At 43.0% G+C, this 18,605-nt stretch overlaps 1 protein-coding gene across 4 annotated transcripts in view; it reads right to left on the bottom strand.

The window, feature by feature from the left end:
* Positions 1-18,605, bottom strand: part of FAR2 (fatty acyl-CoA reductase 2) — a 59,608-nt gene continuing 41,003 nt past the window's right edge. For 3 of the 4 annotated variants that reach the window (XM_088669971.1, XM_035138489.3, XM_035138488.3), the window contains exons 8-12: positions 16,878-16,945; positions 9,198-9,369; positions 6,879-7,008; positions 4,450-4,577; positions 1-2,286 (exon numbers count right to left, since the gene is read on the bottom strand). In XM_088669971.1, coding sequence (XP_088526097.1) covers positions 2,124-2,286; positions 4,450-4,577; positions 6,879-7,008; positions 9,198-9,369; positions 16,878-16,945 — 661 coding nt within the window. In that variant the 3' untranslated portion in view covers positions 1-2,123. The remainder of the gene's footprint in view (positions 2,287-4,449; positions 4,578-6,878; positions 7,009-9,197; positions 9,370-16,877; positions 16,946-18,605) is intronic. The other variant, XM_088669972.1, reaches the window with a different exon arrangement.

Raw genomic sequence — 18,605 nt, forward strand, 5'->3', positions numbered from 1 at the left:
TCAATTATTGCATTTTTTACTTAACATTGTTGACTTCCTCAATTCCCCCCTCACTGGGTCCATTCTAAAATTCCAATTAAGCAATTTTCATTTTATATCTTAAATCATTCTAAAACATTTTATCATTATCGCTCAAATATTCTATTCTAAAAGCATCACCTATTCTTCACCAATAATTAATCAATTTATCCAAATCAAAATTTATTTTCCCTTCTTCTATTTCTCCCCTTAGCCTAAAATTTATTACCAAGAATTTTCCATAAATTTAAATATTAATTCTTCTATCATGCTAACATTTAAACACTTAAAACTAATTCAGCCCCCCTTCCCCTGGACTCAGGGTCTCCCAGATACTTCAGTGAGTTCCATAAGCCGTTCCAGTTTCGGACCATCTAGATCAATCAAAAATTTACATCCATTACAGTGATACCTCTACTTACGAATTTAATGTGTTCCGAATGCACATTCTTCCATTCTTAGACATTGTTCTGCTTTTCCTCTTTGTGTTTCTAATTTTGGCCTTAATCATCATACTACACTTGCTATCAGGCCATTAATGTAGAGGCTTTCACAGTATCTGACCTGGGCTTGACAATGGGCTTCTCCAGACTGAGCAAAAGGCTAGTCAACTCTAATGCAATATTCCTCCTTTCAGCCTGAATGCCAATGTAAGGATTGCAACATATTGTAAAAAGAAGAGTGAAGAGTTGCATCCCTCATAATCCGTGATGGCACAGCATGGTTCAACACTTTTGACATTTGTGCAATTGCACTCCACATAGCTGTCTAAATTGCCATGGCTCTGCAAATGGGGGAAAGAATCTCATTTTATCAGCAGCAGCATCCTATAGTTTGAGTTCTGGAAAAAACAATATCTGAACCCAAAAGGAATATTTGCAAATTGTTACTAGCCATATAGACCTAGGTGGTGCTGTGGGTTAAACCACAGAGTCTAGGGCTTGCTGATCAGAAGGTCGGCAGTTCGAATCCCTGCAACGGGGTGAGCTCCCGTTGCTCGTTCCCAGCTCCTGCCAACCTAGCAGTTCGAAAGCACTTCAAAGTGCAAGTAGATAAATAGGGACCGCTCCGTCGGGAAGGTAAACAGCGTTTCCGTGCGCTGCTCTGGTTCGCCAGAAGCAGCTTAGTCATGCTGGCCACATGACCCGGAAGCTGCCTGCGGACAAACGCCGGCTCCCTCGGCCTATAGAGCGAGATGAGCGCCGCAACCCCAGAGTCGGACACGACTGGACCTGATGGTCAGGGACCCCTTTACCTTTTACTATCCATATAAATGATTGTCAGGACAGGGAAAGCCCTTGAACTTCGTGATGAATTGGCCCATTTTATATGGGGACGATTTATGCTACAAATATATCTGATTTATATCAGCTTTACTATGGTGGCTTCTGCAAAGGGAAAAAGGAAAAAAGAAAAATGACATACTTTTTAGACACATCATTTTACGTCATAAAAATTAAAAAAGAATCATTGAAATTGTAGTATGTTGGGCATTTTATGGTTTAGGGGCCCATAGTTTCTTTAATCTTCCTCTGCTTCTGTCGGACGACAGAGGACGAGATGGTTGGACAGTGTTCTCAAAGCTACGAACATGAGTCTGACCAAACTGCGGGAGGCAGTGGAAGACAGGAGTGCCTGGCGTGCTCTGGTCCATGGGGGCATGACTAAACGACTAAACAACAACAATACCAGATACCTGAAGAAGTGTGCATGCACACAAAAGCTCATATTAATGACAAACTTAGTTGGTCTCTAAGGTGCTGCTGGAAGGAATTTTTTTTTTTATTAAATAGTGTTTTGTATCTGAGGTGAAATAGGGCAGCTTTGGTAATCTACAGTATCCCTTCAGCAGTGGTAAGTGCTCTAAAATGACCTGTGTCCACATATTTAGTTATGGCTTTGATATGTAACCTGGTAGACCTAGAGATGGTAGATGGTGGTTTATTAAAGCATTAGGGGGGGAAATAAGCTATGAGTCTTTAATGAAATATGTTGAATGACACAGCAGCTGAGAGATACGCTGAAGCTCTGAAGCTCAAACACACCCACAGTTGTTGACTGGAGGTCCTTCCAAGAGCTGGTAGTCAATAACCGGACAGGTATGTTCAATGCCTGAGGGTGCTGGAAACTCTAAAGTAGCTAAGGAACTTGTAGCAGAGCTGTACCACAAAGTACCACATGTTTCGTGCCATTTGCGACCTTGCAATAAATACGCGCCAGATGAACACAATCAGGGTGATGTTGATGACATATTGAATATTTCTTAGCCTGGCAGAAAGAACAGAGAAACAAAACTCTTACAAAAAAAGAGGTTAACAAATTAGAAAATGAATGTTAAAAATAATTATCTTTTAAGAAAGCTTAATAGGTGTTAAACAACAACAACAACGAGACTGTATGGATGCACATAGATATAAAAAATTATCTACACCAACAACCAAAGCAAGCAAACAGAATACCTTCAAATGGGGTAACAGGTTGGTAAATTATTAGTTTAGCAATGCAAAGAACACCAACAAAAGAATATTGCTCCCCTATGGGAAAGGAAATTTTAGAATAAAACTTCAAACAAATCCTATAAATTATATGCAACAAATAAACCAGGGAAGGAAGAGAGAGTGTAAACATTAAACCATCACAGGTTTCAAATGATACCATGTTTGGGAGAAGGGAGCACCCTTAATAGTGTAAAGGGAATGACAGCCTTTTCAAAAGTAAAGATTTGGTTCTTCAGGGCACTATGATCTCTTACACAGCAATCCAGGCTGAGTTGCAAGGAAGAAATTCTCCTTGGTTTAAGTTCTCATAAGTTTAATATTGTGTTGAAAAATACTTTACATATGAGAGAAATGACTGAATTTGAACTAATAAAAAAGACCAAGAAACACACGTCGGTAGCTACTTAACAAATATGATACAAAACCAGAGCAAGTGAAAGGTTATAAGATAAAACTGGCTGAAAATATTGGGGAAAACGTATTGTTGGATATCTAGGAAAATATCTGGGAAAATGCTCACAGATCTCCCTGTGGGAATAAGGAGAAATTGTGAGTAGGTGTATATCATTCCAGATACAAAAAAATGAATAAAACAACACCCAACCACATATTGGAAATGTCTAAAAGTACACAGGTAGACTTATTTTACATGTGCTAGTACTGTGATAAGACAATTCAATACTGGGAGAAATAAAATGTCACATTAAAATGATATGAGGGTATGAAATCCCCCTCCACCCAGTATTTTCTCTACTAATTTTTGTGGAATAGTTGGTGAAATCAGTACATAAAGAGATGGCCCCTTGTATGCTGGCTGCAGCCAGAATTCTCTTTGCAAAGATGTGCCCCATCTATGAAATTCCCAATGGAGAGACTTTGAGAATTTGCTGCAATGGCCTAATTGACTCGCTAAATTAGACTTAGGGAACAAAAACAGAAGCATGGTAGCTTTGCAATAAGATGGAATAAAAGATGAAGGCTGCTACCAGAAGCAAACAACTTGTTTATAGTTACAGGTAGGTAGCCGTGTTGGTCTGAGTCGAAGCAAAATTAAAAAATTCCTTCAGTAGCACCTTAAAGACCAACTAAGTTTTTATTTTGGTATGAGCTTTTGTGTGCATGCACACTTCTTCAGACACTGTTGGTCTTTAAGGTGCTACTGAAGGAATTTTTAAAACTTGTTTATAGTGTCTTAAAGGTAAAGGTAAAGGGACCCCTGACCATTAGGTCCAGTTGTGACTGACTCTGGGGTTGCAGTGCTAATCTCGCATTATTGGCCGAGGGAGCCGGCGTACAGTTTCCAGATCATGTGGCCAGCATGGCGAACCAGAGCAGCGCACGGAAACACTGTTTACCTTCCCACCGGAGCGGTACCTATTTATCTACTTGCACTGATGTGCTTTCAAACTGCTAGGTTGGCAGGAGCAGGGACCAAGCAGCGGGAGCTCACCCTGTCACGGGGATTCAAACCTCCAACCTTCTGATTGGCAAGCCCTAGTCTCTGTGGTTTAACCCACAGCACCACCCGTGTCCCTTTTATAATGTCTTAAGTATACGTAAAAAAACCCACTCTTTATTTTATAAAAGTGAAATGAATTGTCAATAACCAAGATGCCTCCAACTGGATCACATAAATCTAACTCCTTGCATGCATGTTTATGTTTATGTTTTGCAAAATAAGTAGTTGTTTGCTCCCAGAAATGAAACATTGCTGGCATCAAAATTCCAGACTGTATTTTTCTCTAACTTAATTTGATTTGTTTGTGTGTGTGGGGGGGGGATCCACAAGTTGAAAAAACAAAAAAACTTTTCCAGGAGAACTATTTGTAATATCTCAAATACTTCTAGCTATTTCAAATAGAATTTTACTCTGTGAGTAAAATGTCCTGTTCTGTCTACTAAAAGTATACAAAAAAGATTCTGCATGCCTTACTTTCGTAAATGCTCCTTTGCTGCAGGAATGCCAGCCAAATCTTCATTCAGCACATGGGTCTTAGCTCCTAGACAGAGATATTCCATGTATTCTGACCAATTCAACTGGCGGACATCAAAGAAGAACAGCTGGAATTAGGAAAAAGAAAGAACATCAGTGCCATGTTTATTTGCGTGGCTTGAGCGAGCAGTGCAGCCTGGGGGGCTGAGTGGGGAAAGAAATAAGGCAATTAGACTAGGGAAGGAGTTAAAAAAGGTCTGAACTTTTATAGGTTCCTGCAAGTAAGCGAGGCTGGCATGGCATAGGGCAGGGTGGCGAACCTATGGCACGCGTGCCAGAGACGGCACTCAGAGCCCTCTCTGTGGGCACGCACGCAGTTGCCCCACCGTGCCAGGGGTAGGGGAGGAGTGAGGAGGAGAGGAGGGCTGGGTTAGTGTTAGGGTAAGGAGAGGTGGGGCGCCACCGCCATGGAAGCAGCAGTCTCTCCTGACAAAGGGAGGTGACTTGAGTGCCAAAAAGAAACAACAAAAACCCAAGACGAGAGAGGTGATCTGGTGTGGGAATTTGCACGTAGGGGCCTTTGAAACCTCCTGCACTTTCTTGGGAAGGAAGCATTGCTGAGAACGGCAGGGTTTACTCCTGAGTAAGGGTGTGTAGAATAAGGAGGAGGAAAGCCGGGCAGGGACTCAAAGGAGGCGAGGTGTAGGCGAGGGCATTAAGAGCAACTGGTGGGCAACACTGGGGTGTGAAGGATGGGTGTCCTCTCTGGAGGGTTGTTTCCCATTATAAAGAGTATCTGAGGGGTGGATCAACAGGACTTTAGCCAGCCAACTTCCTTTGGGACTGATAGGGGTGCATCTAAACACACTTGTGCAGGTTGCATTTTGCAATAAACAGGTGCTTAATTGTTGGCAGGCAGAAGGGCGACCCTTTTCGGGTCATGTGGTTTCTGTTTATCCTTTTATCTTGTGAATGTACGGTACATGTTTACATATAGAATAAGTATTGGAAGGGAGGAGGGCTACTGGTTCGTTCTTGTTTTCATTATGTATTTCTTGTTTTTTTATCTTGTATTTTTATGCTGCAAACTGCCCTGAGGGTGGTATGCAAATTCAATAGAAGGGGGTGTGGCTTAAGAGAGAAAGGAACTGAATGGAGAAAAAATAGCACTGAGTTATACCCTAAAATGTTATGTCAATAGAAAGATAATTTGGTGACCCAGGTGGCGCTGTGGGTTAAATCACAGAGTCTAGGGCTTGCTGATCAGAAGGTCGGCAGTTCGAATCCCTGCAATGGGGTGAGCTCCTGTTGCTTGGTCCCAGCTCCTGCCCACCTAGCAGTTCGAAAGCACATCAAAGTGCAAGTAGATAAATAGGGACCGCTCCGGCGGGAAGGTAAACGGCGTTTCCGTGCGCTGCTCTGGTTCGCCAGAAGCAGCTTTGTCATGCTGGCCACATGACCCGGAAGCTGTACATCAGCTCCCTTGGCCAGTAAAGCGAGATGAGTGCCGCAACCCCAGAGTTGGACACGACTGGACCTGATGGTCAGGGGCCCCTTTACCTTTACCTTTAGAAAGATAATTTAATGAAGAATGTAATGTAATAACTTTCATGAAGGATTATAACAGCAGTCATAAAGAAGAAACATGAAACATACACAAGTGAAATTGCCGTGTTGGAACTTTGCGATAAATAAGTGGGTTTTGGGTTGCAGTTTGGGCAGCCGGTCTCTAAAACAGTTTGCCATCACTGGCATAGGCTGCAAAAATGAAGGCAACTCATCTGCACAACATATGGTTATCCCCAGATTTTGTGAGCTGGCCCAACACATACATATAGACCACACAGACACCTGATTTTCCTTCCCCAACCCTGGCCTGGGCGAGTTGCAGATTAACAACACAATCCTATGCATGCACTGTGCTCAAAAGTGCTTCCTCGCAGGAAAATGTACATAGGATTGCAGCTTGTTGTTGCTTCTTGTGAATTTGACACTGGAGTGTGACACTCGATACTAACAGTAGGAAATTAGGGAAAGGATTGAATTTCTTATTTCAGGTCCAGATTGTATTGATCAACTCTGGTTCAGATCCAAGTTGGTTCTGGTTCACCCCAAAATCTAGACTGAATGAACCATGTATTCCCACAGCCTCCAAGCATGGACAGAAAGGCAAGCATGTCCTGTGTTGTTCATAAACTATTCTAGGCTTCACCTGTTATTTCTGTACCAATTATAGATTCAATAAAAAATGGTCAAATCATTGTATTGAAAATCAATTCAACCCATCCTGAAAGCAACCAAGATTTGGGTTGTAGTGGAATTTGGGGGCATACTTACTAGAAATTTGATGTTTTTCTTTTAGGCCACAGGAAACAATTGTTACCTTCATAGGAATCTGTAAAGATATTTTGGATTAGAACAATGCTTACTTTCTTGTCTTTTGGACTAAGTTGGTTCAGTAACATGTTCATATTGTCTGATTTCCATTCCCAGGAACGGTTGGCAAAGAAATCAAAGAACTTCATGGAATTGTGGAGGCGGTTATACATCTTCATCATTCTGAAAGACAGAACAGAGATCCCATCCAAAATGGACGGGATTACCACAGTTGGTTCACAATCCACATAGCCATGCAATAATTCAAAGCCCTCCAGAGGCTACTCCAGATCAAAGCCTGCTCCAGTGACGTTTCAGCTTGCACTTGAAATACATTTTGGAAATGATTATCAGAAGCACAGGGAATGAGTTTCTTCAGGCATTCTGCAGCCTCTTAAATATTCTTTGAAGAATCTAATACCAACCATCTGACTGGCAGGCCTTCCATTCTTAACTTGCCTTCCTTCTGTTTTCCTCTGGCAGCAGTCATGGTATATGTAGTGCTATTCATACCGCAAACCCCTTCTCTCCATGTGTAATCCACATATTCTTATTTATGCTGGTCTGTATTGTAATGCTAGAGATTTTTGAGAGGGCGATCACAAGCCTCTGGCAGTGATTGGCTGAGCTGCTCCAATGTTACAGAGAAATGGGAAAAGAAAACACAAAGGAGTTGGGCCTGGGAAATGAACAGGCAGTGGTCAAAGAAGAGGGAGAGGAGACAGGAAGGTTGGAAGATGCGGCAGCCAAAGAGAACATGAGCAAGCAGGAAAAGACCAGAAGCAAGAGCTACAGAAAACTGATCTTTAGCCAGGGATTTGAATGCAATCTGAAATCCGACTGAACTTTCACAAACCTTTTCTTGCCCATCAGGAGGGTGGACAACTAATATGGAACTAATTTTCAGGTTTGTGTTTTTTTCCAAAAAACTTTTTTTGTGTTGTTATAGGTTAGATTTACATTTTCTGTTAGCAAAGTTTCTAGCAGTGTCAATTTTCACCTTTAATTAAATTTCACCTTTAATACTAAAAATGTAGGATACAATTCAACACAGAGTTGAGAATCTTTAAGCCCATAGAAATTAAATCAGTGTGCACAACTTTTGTGTTGGAATATGAGATATGACCAGGATCCAAAGAGCAGTGCAACTAATTATGAGCACTTAAGAAATCCTTGAACTTGGGTTATTATACACCAGCCTCCATGCAAAATGGCAAACCCCTTCTTAAGTGGAGAGAACTTCTGAATGCAGTTTGAAAACGTGGGGAGTGAAAAAAGAAATCCTGCTAGGAAACCCAAGACTTTGAGTATACTCAGTGGTATAGGAAGGGGGGGCAATAGGAGCGCTCCGCCCCGGGCAGCGCAATCCCGAGGGCACCATCGTGGCTGTGCCCCCCCCATGCTGGGCACCCCGCCTCCGCAGGTGGTGGTCCCCGCCCCCAGAACGTGCGCCATGCCCCTACGGGCGGTGCACCACGCCCCCAGAATGCATGCCAGCCCCGCCCCTGCCTGCTCTTCACCCCCGGTGCCGGAGCATGAAGCTCCGCCACTGAGTATACTTAAAGTAGTTCTTTGGGTCCTAGTGACTACATTTACTTAAATTCTACTGAAATCAATGTGTCTTCAGCTCATATCTGCTTGTAAAACTGGGTGCAGACACAAAATTTAAACAAGCTTAAAGACAGGGCACTTTTGGATTTTTCAACTGTAACCCACTCTTCAATTTATAAACTACCTATTATTTTTAATAGTTATGTTTTCCAATATAATCTTGACAATTCTCTATAAACTGGTGCAACATTGCTGCACACCCTTGTAGATGCAATGACCAGAACAAACGTCCCACACCCTTTCTGGGTGGTTCCACACACTGTTGCTTCAGTGCTGAACTCATTAACAGCAATAAAGAAAGAACTACAGACAATAAGGTTGCTTTTTTCTTTTCGTTCATGTATATAGCAAGTCAAATTCCCTACAGTGCTTGCCAGTACAGGCAATGGCCATTTGGGGCAGGGGCTGCCTGTTTACCCCCCCCCCCAAACACACACTTTGTTTCCTGGCCACTTCCGGGTTGCTGCAATGCATGTGTTCATGGTCAAACACCAATTGGTTGTTGCCTGTACAGGTAACTCTCAATTTAGGCAGGGGTTATGTTCCAAGGCATCACATATTTAAGTAAAATTGCATATATTTGAAATGGCATTAGAAAACCCTGCAAACACCCCATTCAGCCCTGCCCAGTTCCACCCCTTTTTGTGACGTTTTCATGTCCCTTCCAGGTTTGATGTGATGCACATGGTCGTGGTTGCACACACATTAGACGCACCTAAAATGGTCACTGCCTGTTTAACCATTTAGCAGTTTTCCCTCACCTTGGCTTCCTTCCAGTTAGTCTTAAATACAAATCATAGAGAAAGGCGGGGAACTTGTGACTAACTGTTCTCCAATACTCATACGTAAAGTCACTTTTGGTCATGTAAACACTAGGGATTCTGAAGGCTTTCTCCAGGGGCATCCTCTCCAATATGTCCATGACAGCATTCTCTGTAAAATAACAGGGGACACGGTTGTTGTTTCCGCTTTTATCAAAAGAGTAATTGCATTGAAGTCATACTTGCAAGAGCATACAGATAGGCCTGAATTAATTTAGTATTGTTTGATTACAGAAAAGCAATGAAAAAAGGCTGCAATTAACTTTTGCACTCTGTAGAAAATCATCTGGGAAAGTGAGAGATCTTTTGCGGTAGGATTCTTTCCATCCTTTGTCTACATACCTAAGAAAGTTAATAGGATTACAAACAGAAAGCCACCTCTCTGATTAGTTCAACATAACTTCAGCTGTCGTGCATTTTTTCCCTTTAAAATGTCCACAAGAAATAATGTGTTTCTACCTTTCACTCAAGGGACGCGGGTGGCGCTGTGCTTTAAACCACTGTGCCACTTGGACTTGTCGATCAGAAGGTTGGCGGTTCGAGGCCCCGCGATGGGGTGAGCTCCCGTCATTCGGTCCCAGCTCCTGCCAACCTAACAGTTCGAAAGCACACAGTGCAAGTAGATAAATAGGTACCGCTCTGGCAGGAAGGTAAACGGCGTTTCCGTGTGCTGCTCTAGCTTCTCCAGAAGCGGCTTAGTCATGCTGGCCACATGTCCCGGAAAAACTGTCTGAGGAAGCGGACAAACACCGGCTCCCTTGGCCTGTAAAGCGAGATGAGCGCCGCAACCCCAGAGTGCAACCCCAGAGTCATTCGCAACTGGACTTAACTGTCAGGGGTCCCTTTACCTTTTACCTTTCACTCTGCCTTGAACAGGAAGATGATGACAAGACCAAAGGGACCTTCCTGCCCTTCCTTACTCTTTCAATGAAGGCAGTGATGCAGGGGAATTAGAAATTCTGTCTAGAGGAGGAAAGGCCATCTGGGGATCCAGGAGACTAACTTTTGGCTGAGTTGTGAACCCTTCATGGCACTACTACTCACAGAACTACTTGTATCTGTAACTGCTGATCTACACTATCCCCTTTAGGGATAAACTACATTAAGGAAACTTAAAAATCACCACATCACATTTTCCCAGAGCATGTAGCTTCAGGGGATTCAGCACCCTAAGACTTCAATTCACAAAACATTAAATCTTCTAAGATTCTTACATTTCAGTGGTTTTAGCCACATGGCTAAATGCCAACTGACATAAGTCACTGTGTGAAATAGCTTCAGAGCAGTTTTGCCAAAGAACCTTGATTCTATTCTGTTCCCCTGCTTCTGTTTTTCGATGCACAGTGTTCATTTCAGCTGCATACTCTGCATTTCATCTCCATACAGAATTCCTGCTGACCTTAATACTGTAAGTCCTTTGTGCATATGTGCAACAAGGGAGGAGATTTACTGAGTGGAGCAGAGAAAATGTACAGAAGCTGAATTGCATAAGCCCTATAATTATTTCAGACCTCAGCAGGGCCGTCTTAAACGCCCCTGCCGCTGTGGTGCGCTGGATCTCTCCGGCACCCTCCCGCCCCGTTTCCCAGCGCGGTGGGCGGGTGGGCGCAGCGGTGGGCGGGCAGGCGCAGCGCGATCTCTCTGGCGCCCTCCCGCCCCGTTCTCCAGCGCGGTGGGTGGGTGGGCGCAGCTGCGCGGCGGATCGGCCGGCCAGCGGGCGGGCGCAGGTCGCGGCACCTTTCTGGCGGGCCGGCGCCATGGTGCCCTGCGCCACCGGGGGTCTACCTAGAGCCGGGCCTGGACCTCAGAAAGGATAAGATCTACAAACAAGAACAAAGACTGAGAGAGGCAACATAGAGAAAAAATGATGAGCAGAGGAAGGGTTAAGCCATGGACGTTGTTCTTGTTTAGTCGTTTAGTTGTGTCCGACTCTTCGTGACCCCATGGACCAGAGCACGCCAGGCACTCCTGTCTTGCACTGCCTCCCGCAGTTTGGTCAAACTCATGTTCGTAGCTTCGAGAACACTGTCCAACCATCTCGTCCTCTGTCATCCCCTTCTCCTTGTGCCCTCAATCTTTCCCAACATCAGGGTATTTTCCAGGGAGTCTTCTCTTTTCATGAGGTGGCCAAAGTATTGGAGCCTCAGCATCAGGATTTGTCCTTCCAGTGAGCACTTAGGGCTGATTTCCATCAGAATAGATAGGTTTGATCTTCTTGCAGTCCATGGGACTCTCAAGAGTCTCCTCCAGCACCATAATTCTTCAGCGATCAGCCTTCTTGATGGTCCAGCTCTCACTTCCATACATCACTACTGGGGAAACCATAGTTTTAACTATACGGAGCTTTGCCGGCAAGGTGATATCTCTGCTTTTTAATATGCTGTAAAGGTTTGTCATCACTTTTTTCTCAGATGTCTTTTAATTTCATGTTACCATCTGCTGTGATCATGGAGCCCAAGAAAGTGAAATCTCTCACTGTTTTTACTGACTGTATAGAGCTTCTCGATCTTTGGCTGCAGGGAATATAATCAACCTGATTTCGATGCTGCCCATCTGGTGATATCCATGTGTAGAGTCGTCTCTTGTGTTGTTGGAAAAGAGTGTTTGTGATGACCAGCTTGTTTTCTTAACAAAACTCTATTAGCCTTTGCCCTGCTTCGTTTTGAACTCCAAGGCCAAACTTGTCAGTTGTTCCTTTTATCTCTTGACTCCCTACTTTAGCATTCCAATCCCCTATAATGAGAAGAACATCCTTCTTTGGAGTCATTTCTAGAAGGTGTTGTGAGTCTTCATAGAATTGGTCAATTTCAGTTTCTTCAGCACCGGTAGTTGGTGCATAAATGTGGATTACTGTGGTGATGTTAAAAGGTCTGCCTTGGATTTGTATTGAGATCATTCTGTCATTTTTGAGATTGCATCCCAGTACAGCTTTTGCCACTCTTTTGTTGACTATGAGGGCCACTCCATTTCTTCTATGGGATTCTTGCCCACAGTAGTAGATATGATGGTCATCTATCATATAGTTTCGGACTATCTTATTAAATCAGAAAATAACCCATTGTTGCTCCTCACCCTATTCCCACTCTTTTGCCACCTATCCACCACTCTCCCTTCTTTGTCCCCTGCTGCCCCCCCTTTCTAACTGTAGCACAGTACCATCCAGCTATGCTCCCATTTTCCAGCCCTATCTCAATTTTTATTCCAGTTGAGCTCAGGCCCCAGCATAGATCCTGCCCTCCCTGTCTCACTGGGAGGACATTATTCCATGCTGGTTCTTCTTTGAGGACTCCTTGAATCGAGCATTAGTCTTGTTCCCCCTCTCCCACTGGGGGAACAATATTCCATACTTCTTCTTCCTCTTTTTTAAGTTCAATTATATTGTCCAGGACTGATGGATCTTCCTCCTCTTCTATAAAGACATTTACATTGTCCCCGGCTGGTGCTTGTTCATCTTGCTTCTCTTCATTCTCTACCAAAACCAATCCACCTTCACTTTCCACACAGTTCTGACTTATTTTGCGAATCTGTATATTATTCTGCCTCAATTCATCTCTCACATCCAAAATCAGTTCCAGAAGTTTTTGAAAGTCCACAAAGTCTAAAGAGCCAGATGGTGTTGTGTCTACTGACATCCTGCTCGTCTCAAATTCCATGGGAACTGCACAGATTACAATGCAGGAAGTGATGCTGTTCGTATTTCCAAACCTCTGAAACAAAGTTTACGTCCGATCTGGTTATCAACTCTCATTTTTAATTCTTGTTCATATTTTAAAAATCTTATGTCCATTTCTGAAAAGAGCATTATCAAACTTCTTGTACACAGCCTTATATTTGCGCTCTCTTCAAAGTTAACAGTTCTCAGCCCCAAAGAGGTAAACAAATTCCTTTCTATTGTGATGTCATAATGGCGGCTGGCTAATCCCTCCAGGGACCCGACTCCACTTCCCAGGGGGCTTTCCCCAGTCCAACTTAAAATTTTTGCAGGGATTTTAATATAGTCAATCCTTCTCCCCTTTACCCTGCCTCAAGGGGAAGGTTTTAAGTCCAATCCTTGGAAGTTATTAAATTCCTGTCAAACTCTCCGGCTGCAGGCAAGTTAACTGCATCAGTGTTCTCTCAATGGGGGAGACCGACTTCCTGTTTAAATTTCCTCCTGTGGCCAATTCTTTTCAATTGAATTTTTTTAAAAAATTTCTTTCTGTACTCACGGTGTCCAATGTCTTCAAATCCTTTTTTTTGGGGGGGGGAGAATCCACCGCTCCTCTGCTGGCTTGCAGCTTCACTCTGTGAGGGTAGCGGTATACTAAAAAATGGCACCCGCGACTCTGACTCCGCTCTCTCTCTCTCAGGGATCTTAAAAAGAGCTTGCTGGGGAACAGAGGAGTCACTTTGGGGCGCAGCCAAGCTCTCACGCCCCCAGAAAGCTCAATCTGGGGTTCTTTTGGGGGGCCGCATTGCTCTCGTGGCTCCCCCCTCCCTCACAGCGCCAGGAACCTCGGAGCTCAAGGATTCCTCGCTGATCAGCACTGGCGGTCCTCTATTCTTGCCATCTCATTTTTGACCACATCCAGCTTACCAAGGTTCATGGTTCTTACATTCCAGGTTCCTATGCGATATTTTTCTTTACAACACTGGACTTTCCTTTTGCTTCCAGGCACATCCACAACTGAGCGACCTTTCAGCTTTGGCCCAGCCGCTTCATCAGCTCTGAATCTACTCTTCCTCAGTAGCATGTCGGACGCCTTCTGACCTGAGGGGCTCATCTTCCATCATCATAATTTTTATATTCCTGTTGTCATAGAATCATAGAGTTGGAAGAGACCACAAGGGCCATCCAGTCCAACCCCCTGCCAAGCAGGAAACACCATCAAAGCATTCCTCACAGGTGGCTGTCAAGCCTCTGTTTAAAGACCTCCAAAGAAGGAGACTCCACCACACTCCTTGGTAGCAAATTCCACTGCCGAACAGCTCTTACTGTCAGGAAGTTCTTCCTAATGTTTAGGTGGAATCTTCTTTCTTGTAGCTTGAATCCATTGCTCCGTGTCCGCTTCTCTGGAGCAGCAGAAAACAACCTTTTCCCCTCCTCTATATGGCATCCTTTAATATATTTGAACATGGCTATCATATCACCCCTTAACCTTCTCTTCTCCAGGCTAAACATACCCAGCTCCCTAAGCCGTTCCTCATAAGGCATCGTTTCCAGGCCTTTGACCATTTTGGTTGCCCTCTTCTGGACACGTTCCAGCTTGTCAGTATCCTTCTTGAACTGTGGTGCCCAGAACTGGACACAGTACTCCAGGTGAGGTCTGACCAGAGCAGAATACAGTGGTACTATTACTTCCCTTGATCTAGATACTATACTCCTATTGATGCAGCCCAGAATTGCATTGGCTTTTTTAGCTGCTGCATCACACTGTTGACTCATATCAAGTTTGTGGTCTACCAAGACTCCTAGATCCTTTGCACATGTAGCCAGGTGTCCCCCATCCTGTATTTGTGCCTTTCATTCCCCCCCCCCCCCAAGTGTAGTACTTTACATTTCTCCCTGTTAAAATTCATCTTGTTTGCTTTGGCCCAGTTCCCTAATCTGTTAAGGTCATTTTGAAGAGTGTGTTTGTCTCTCTCCATGGAGTTTTCTTGGCAGAGATACTGGAGTGGCTTGCCGGTTCCTGCTTCAGGTGGATCACGTTTAGTCAAAACCAGGGTGGATTTGATTTAAATCAAACTGATTTAAATCACGATTTAAATCACGATTTAAATCACTAGTCAGTAAGGCTTGATTTAAATCATAGTTTTCTACATAAAGACTAATTCTTTCTAATCTACTTTAATATGCAAGTAGATAAAGATTTTTAGAATAACAAGTTTTCATATTAGTTTTTTAATAGGTTAATCATTCATATTTGGACAACTTTACTGTTGTACTTAGGAAGGAGAAAAATAATCATTACCTTAATAATAACAATTTAAATAGATTTATTCAACAGAAACAGTAACATTACAGCATATGTTATTTGCTTAAACAAACATCCATGTTTGTTAACTAATTTGGCTAAACAAAAACAAAATATATATATTTTAAGAAACTTAGACTGTCAGCCCAGCCTACACATGAAAAACTTAAATACTGTCCACTCCAAACAATCAGAAAAATATTGTTTCTATTCTATTCACTGAACTTCTTGAAACTTTGCACTGAAGGAGTTGTTTCTGTATTCATAGGTTTGTAGAACAATAGGATTAAGGTCTTTTTCTCAACTCTGTTCATGTTATAACATTTTTGTTGGGAAGAAGAGGCATGTGATCTCTGTTGAGTCAAATTCAGTTTTGAGAACTGCAAAAGTAAACCAAGCATCTGTGATAATATCTTGTAGGCAGAGAAACTGCCCAATAATCTTACAAAAACCTCTGGAAGAGCATGACATTGTGAATGGATTAATGGAATTCATTTACCCCAAAAATTAAACATATACAACCTTATTCTACATAATAAAAAAACTAATCTTTATTTCATGATGGAATAACCTTTGGGTGGTAATATATTTTCCTCAAAAAGCATTTTATTTTAAAAAAAATCCAATTTAAATCAAAAAAATCGATTTAAATCAAAAAATCTGATTTAAATAAAAAAAAATCCGATTTTTTTTGATTTTTTTAAAAAAATCATTGATTTTTATCCACCCTGGTCAAAACTCTCCACTATGGCCCTGCACGGCATAGCTCATAGCTTCTCTGAGCTATTCAAGCCCCTTCGGTATGACGAGGCAGTGATCCATGAAGGAGAAGCCATTGATGTAGCAATGTAGCAACTGCCAAAGTGACACCCTGTTCTACTGCAGATGATGAGCCAGGCAGAAAGATATTGTGTGTGTGTGTGTGTGTGTCCCATAGCAAGTAACAACAGGCAACTCTTAAGTTGAGCTGCACCTCGATTTCAATGGCTAGCTCCCCAGATGACTCCTTTGTTAAAGAGACCTTGCCTATTTTAACAGTCAGTGGCTTCAATGGAGCTTCTGCACTGGAGCCATCAAGAACCAAAGGGCAGCAAAGCAACCTCCTCAGGCCACAGAGGTGCTGGCAGAATGGGCTCCTCCTGTTTCGGAGCAGGAGGGTCTTCCAAGGCAGGCTCTGAGGGCAATTCCCTCTCACCTTCTGATGCTTCCTCCAAAGTCATTGCCTTGTTCCCTAAGAAGGCAGCCATGACACCCCAGTGATGGTCGGGCTTGGCTTGTTTGGTATCACTGGTGTGAACTGCTTACAAGATGAGGGGAATGGATGCAGGACCAGATAATATCGCCAACCCCTTTGGTAATGGGAACCTACAATATATTTTGGACTTTGAGTTCTCTCTCACCACTGGTTTGTGACTGTGCTGTAGGTGAGTGCTCTGGAGTCAATGGAACAAGCAGCCAAAATATTGGGGTTTTTGCTTTTAATTTAATAAAGGAAGAGGCAGAAGGCCACAGGGTTAATCAGAGTAATTCATAATGGTGCCTTTAACTGTGGATGTACCCGGGCAAGCATTCAGGGTTGCATTGGCAGAATCGACCAAATATGTGCCATGTCTGAAACCTGTGATTTTCATGGAGTCCACCCTGCACTTTAAAAAAATGAACTTACGCATTTCTCCCCAGGAAAATGGGTTGATGGTACTTGTTATACAATTGTATACCAACAGTGACTTGGGCCTGAAAAATAAGCAAGTAGGGAAAGAATGAAATGGAGAAATAAAACAAAACACAGTATTGTTTTGTTTAGAATGGCTATCATTCTAAATTTTCTAAATTTCTAACAGCTGAGTCATGCTTCTCTCCTGAATTAAAAAGGGAGGTTTAAAATTAGAGGAACTTTTACATCCCAAAAGGTTTACTTTTAAAAAGCAAATACCCATGCACTTCTGTATAAATCACCAATCTTGCAGCTTAGGAGGAGACCAGCCCAGAGCAGTGACTCATGCAGAAATGTGGCATGTTGCACATTTGTGCTGGGGCTGATTCCATCCCACACCTGATGCAATGGACATGCCTCTTACATTGGTACAATAGCTTAAATTGTAGTAAAACCAGAGGTTTCCACACACACACTCACACTCCATCCAACAACCAGGAAGCATAACTGCAATTCAAAGACACTTTCCACCCAGGCAAAAGTGATGAAGGGCCTGAGCCATGACTGGTGGGGTGTGTGATATGCGGGTGGATTAGTCAGAAAATATTGCTCATTTTTTATTTCTGTCCAACTGAGTATTTCTCACACATTTTACTCTTGAATAATCTAATAAATGTCTCAAATTAGAAACCTGGCTCTGAGTAATGAGGCTTTATTTGCAGATCTCATCCCAGTTGAACGACATGGCCCAGGGAGAGAGAGAAAAATAGGGGAAGTGAACAACTGGCTTCGCAAATGGTGCAAACAGGAACGGTTTGGATTCTTAGATCATGGTCTGCAGTTTCTTGAAGAAGGACTTCTGGCAAGTGATGGGCTGCACCTCACAAAAGTTGGGAGGAATGTTTTTGCCATGAAACTCAAAAACCTCATCAGTAGGGCTTTAAACTGACTTATGTGGGGGAGGGAGACAGTGGTCCTGAAGGTAGGAGTCTATCAAGTTCTGAAGATGATCATCCAAATGTCAAGGACCAAATAGAGCAAAAAGCACGCAGACTTAGTGGTGGGAGGAAAATATCCTTAAATAAGAGACATGGGGGGGATGATCAATGGTCTTCAATGTCTGTATACTAATGCACAGAGCATGGGAAATAAACAAGATGAACTTGAGCTCTTGGTACAGCAAACTAAATACGACATAATAGGCATCACTGAAACCTGGTGGGATGAGTCTCATGATTGGAATGTAGAAATAGAGGGATACAATCTATTTCAGAGAAATAGACCAAACAGGAAAGGAGGAGTAGTAGCGTTATATGTCAGGGATGTGTATACCTGTGAAGAGATCCAGGATTTAAAACTTCAAAGCCAAGTTGAGAGTATCTGGGTCAAAATTAAGGGAGAGAAAAATAACAGTGATCTCATTGTGGGAGTTTACTACAGACCCCCAAGCCAAAGTGAGGACACAGATGATGCCTTCCAGGAACAGATGACCAGGCATTCAAAAGGAGGTGAGATAGTAGTAATGGGGGATTTCAACTATCCTGATATTTGTTGGATGTCAAACTCAGCCAAGAGCATAAGGTCGAACAGATTCCTCACTGGCCTTGCAGACAATTTCATTGTCCAGAAAGTGGGAGAAGCAACAAGAGGATCAGCCATTTTAGATCTGGTCCTAACCAATAGTGATGACCTGGTTAGTGGGGTAGAAGTGGCAGGATCATTAGGTGGGAGTGACCATGC

Source organism: Zootoca vivipara, chromosome 5, assembly GCF_965207765.1.
Source record: "Zootoca vivipara chromosome 5, rZooViv2.hap1.1, whole genome shotgun sequence".
NCBI classification, from domain to species: Eukaryota; Metazoa; Chordata; class Lepidosauria; order Squamata; family Lacertidae; genus Zootoca; species Zootoca vivipara.